At 49.8% G+C, this 4,057-nt stretch overlaps 1 protein-coding gene across 1 annotated transcript; it reads right to left on the reverse strand.

Moving 5' to 3' along the window:
- Positions 1-254: 254 nt before the first annotated feature.
- On the reverse strand, positions 255-3,318 carry LOC102920748 (granzyme B(G,H)-like). The gene is made up of 5 exons (XM_006988576.4): positions 3,146-3,318; positions 2,084-2,231; positions 1,531-1,666; positions 1,124-1,384; positions 255-504 (listed from the first exon to the last, which is right to left on the reverse strand). The coding sequence occupies exons 1-5, from the start codon at positions 3,198-3,200 to the stop codon at positions 361-363; spliced, it is 744 nt and encodes a 247-aa protein (XP_006988638.1). The 5' UTR covers positions 3,201-3,318; the 3' UTR covers positions 255-360.
- Positions 3,319-4,057: the final 739 nt, after the last annotated feature.

The following is a 4,057-nucleotide window of genomic DNA, read 5'->3' on the forward strand; positions in this document are numbered from 1 at the left end:
CCCTCTCCTTTTTTCCATATGACACAGAGGAGGAAAAAGATCACCCTGAGCCCCAGGACAGGACATCCCCAGCTCAGCTTTAGTCTGTCAGAAGGGCAGGCACTGCAGAGTGGGACCAGTGAAAATGAGCTGGCAATGGCCGAACCTGAGCTTTTAGGGTTGGGGTGTATGTTGTTGGGGTGAACAGAGAACAGAAGTGTGCCACTGGCCTGGCAAGACAGAGTTGGTCCCTGTGATATGAAACCAGACTTCTGATTGAGCAAAAAAACTTTATTGAGTTGTGTCTTCTGTTTCCAAACAATCTTGGATTCAGCTGTAGGGGAGATGCTGAGTCAGAGAGGGGTCTGGTTTGCTCTGTTGTTAGCTGCGTTTCATCGTTTTCTTTATCCAGGATAGGAAACTTGACACTCTGGTGAAGACTCTGGGTGCTGAACCATTAGAACGTCCAAAGGATACAATGCCTGCAGCTGCTTTTTTACACACAAGGGGCCCTCCTGAATCACCCTGTGAATGGAGAGGGCCACAAGGGTCTGAGCTGTTGTTCATTCTAGTCCCAATATCCCTCTCATTTCATGGTTCTTCTCAGAGAAGCACGAATTATGTGCTCTGCTTGTGGGAGATCAGAGAGCAGGCCTGGGTGTCCCAGGGCTTCCTGCTCTGATTGCAGACAGGGTTACTGCTTCATCTCCCTCCTGAGCCCAGTCTCTGCCCTTTCTCCAGGTCTGTGATCCACTCTATGAAGGAGTGTGGGACCCTCATCTTCAGGCCATTGTTTAAGAACATGGGGACAGGTGAGTGGGCCTGATGTGAGCATGGAGGACAAGACCATGAACAAAAGTGGGTGTCTGCTCTGTGGAGACACCTGTTTGTGTTAATGACACAGGCAGGGACACAGATTTCTAAAGCCTGGACCTGGGTATGAAGAGGACTGTGCAAATCCTGCTTTTATAACAGCTGCCTTCACAGAGGCTCCTTGTGAGCTTGAGAGAGCCTAGTTAGTTACTGGTTACTGCTGCTCCCAGAAAGAAAGGTCACAGCCAGTAGGCAAAAGAGTCTCTTGATATTTGATCTCTAGGTCCAAGAGAGCTTTTCCCCTCCCATGAAGGATGAAAATCCAACTTACCCTATAGGAAGCTCTCTTGATCTTTGGATCCCCAGCACAAATCTGATTGGTTTTGTTGTAGTTATCTTTTAAGAGACACTCACACTCTTGATCCTTCTGTATTTCCAGCTCCACCTCTTGGAGTGTGTTTGATAATTCGCCCCCTGGGGCTAGCCTTCCCCAACCAGCCACAGAGCACACATCCCCTGGGTTCACATAGACCTTGCGCCTAGGCAGGTTGAGGGGCCTCACAGCTTTAGTCCTCTTGGCCTTCTTCTCCAGCTGTTGGGGAAGAGGCAGGAGAGACCAGCTCAGCCAGGAGCCTGCTGGCCTGGGACACCTTGAAAGCCAGGATGGCAGGGAGGGAAGGGATGGGATGAGAAACGGAGGGGCGATACCTGGACCAGGAAGAGAGTAGCAGGTCTCACCTTTAAGAGCATGATGTCATTGAGTTTTTTCTGTTTATTATAGGCAGGGTGTGGGATCATTCTTGTCACAGGGATGATCTGCTTGGTCTTCTCCTTTTCTTGGATGTTGTGGGCCCCCAAGGTGACAATTATTTTGCTGTGCAGAGAGCAGAGTGTAGATAAGAGATGTGGAATCAGATAAGATCCAGCCCAGGAGGTGTGAAGGGCAGGGTGTGCTGGCCATGGTGGAACCCTAGCTGAGGAAAACTGAAGGGACAAGAGTGACTGTGCCTCCTCCTTCTTAGCCATAAAAACGATAGAATTCTGGAGCACCAGTACCTGCACCACACTGCCCAGAGTCCTTATGCTAGGAAAGCACATTGTATTGTTTGGTTTGTGTTTCAATGCTAACTCTGATCTAAATATGCTCGATTCCTTAGCTGTTACTCTGGTGCCAGCCTGGTTCTCACTCATGGGACTTGCTGGGCCCACTCTCCTCCCAAGCTCCTTAGGAAGAAGGCAGGGCCTCCATGGAATGTTCCCAGGAGGGTATAGACTGTTTCTTGCTCCTCACCTCCCTTGACAGTGAGCAGCAGTCAGCACAAAATCTTCTCGTATGAGGCAGCCACCACACCTTAGAATTTTATCTCCATCAGTGATCTCAAGACAAGCCATGTAGGGTCGAGAGTGGGGCCTGGCTTCATGTCCCCCGATGATCTCCCCTGAAAAAAAAAAAGCCAACCTTTTTGTATGCACCTGCTGTCCAATGGAGGGGCTTCATGTAATGGCTCCAGACTTGCTAGGCATTTGGGAGCCAGGGAGGCCTGGATTTAGGAGCAGACTAAGAGGAGATCCCTAAGAGCTCCCTCTCAAAAAGGAGAGAAAAGTAGGTCTTGGTCTAGCAATCTTTCTTCCACATAGTTGGAGGCATGCCTAAGTCTCTGGGTAAGGAAATGCTAAGGACTCATCCTGTCTTTCCCCTGACTTCTGTTCCTAGAGACTTTCTAACTGTGTCTTTCTGCCCCACCCCCACCCCCCATGACCCCTGTGAGGCCAGGGAAAGTGCTGCTTTCTAGGGCCAAGGCTTCAGTTCACACTTTGTGGCATCCTATTTCTTCAGGCCTGGCATATACTGGGTGCTCAGTAAAGGTCCCTGGCTTCATGAGTGATGACTCCCCATTCATTCCTAGATGCAGCTGCTGGCATTCTAGAAAGCAGAGAAATTAGGGCTTGCCCAGTGGTTCATCCTTGAACATTGGAACCACAGGAAGCCTGGAAAGCAGAGTTGCAGGAAAGGACCTAGTGGCTTGTGATCAGCAAAAGCATTTATTCTGAGGACAGCATTTCTACCTATTCTGGGATCCAGGTTTCTTGGACGAGTACTTGGTGAGGGGGTGGCCGTATCATCATAGATGCAGAAGCCAGGCCCATTCTGCCTGCTCCAGGAGAACATAGTGTTCTCTGCTTTGCAGGTTTCCTACCTTTACCATGGCCTTCTAGGAAAACCCACTTTCCAGATGACAAGTATGGCTCAGGAAGGGGCTGGTACTTGTTGGCTCTTCCTGAGAAAGGCCTCTGCCCTCCCACCTCTGGTGACAGAAGGGTTAGGCCACCAAGGGAGCTGTTGCTCACTCACCTGCCTTTGTCCTGGGAGGCAGAGAGAAGGCCAGCAGGAGCAGGAGGAGCTTCATCCTCTCTGGGAGACCCAGTAGGTCCCAGCACCTGGGGCTTTGTCCTTGCTCTCCTGTAACCTCTAGGAGATGAAGGAGGTGGAGTGAGCTCAGTGACCTTGTGCCCCCTCTCTTTTTATGATGCTTCATCACAGAAGGCTTTCTGTGAAAGTTCCCACCCCTGCTGCCTCTGCCTGGTGACGTCTTCTGAGTGCTTGTGTGAGAATCATGAAGTAACCACAGCAGAACTCACAGCTAATGCTTCAGAGCCACCAGTTACAGCCCATGGCCGGAACACAAGGGTACTGGGTGGGGTTTGAGGGGTATGGTATCAGAGTCCCAGAAACCCAAGTTCCCAGTGGTGCAAGATCAGTGATCTCAATTCCACAATGCTCAGTCCAAAAGGACAGATGTGCAATGAAGCTCATCTGTTGTACTAGAACCAAGTGTGAGCTGACCACCTAGTGGGGGATAACTGGGGGCATCCATGACTAGAGTACAGTTTGGGGAGGGCAATAGTAGAGTGATGGACAAGGCCGGAACAGACAGGTCTAGCAAACACTATTCAGCCTATTTAGCAGCAGAGCTTCAAAAGTTGCATGTGACAAAGACCTTTCTTAAGAAACACCTACATGTGACATTTATTGACATGAAATAAGAGATTGCTGCAGGCTGAGAGCTGAACCCCTGACTGACCAAAGCCTGAGTCATTCCTGCTTCTTCAGAAAAGCTGGCACTTGTCCCATGCAAACCTGTGAACTAAGGTTGGGAAAGGTCTAATTTCCTGAAGGACAGTCAGGTCAGGTCACTAAATTACTGATAAAGTGCAACATAAGAAAGCAAGCCAGATCATCTCACTAGATGCAGAAAAGGCATTT

This window comes from Peromyscus maniculatus, chromosome 9, assembly GCF_049852395.1.
Source record: "Peromyscus maniculatus bairdii isolate BWxNUB_F1_BW_parent chromosome 9, HU_Pman_BW_mat_3.1, whole genome shotgun sequence".
Lineage (NCBI taxonomy): Eukaryota > Metazoa > Chordata > Mammalia > Rodentia > Cricetidae > Peromyscus > Peromyscus maniculatus.

Coding starts and splice junctions, on each gene's coding strand:
- LOC102920748 (XM_006988576.4), bottom strand. CDS start 3,200: ATGAAGCTCCTCCTGCTCCTGCTGGCCTTCTCTCTGCCTCCCAGGACA. Junction 1,385..1,530: donor ATGACATCATGCTCTTAAAG/GTGAGACCTGCT, acceptor CTTCCCCAACAG/CTGGAGAAGAAGGCCAAGAG. Junction 505..1,123: donor TCAAGAGAGCTTCCTATAGG/GTAAGTTGGATT, acceptor CTCCATTCACAG/GGTGATTCAGGAGGGCCCCT.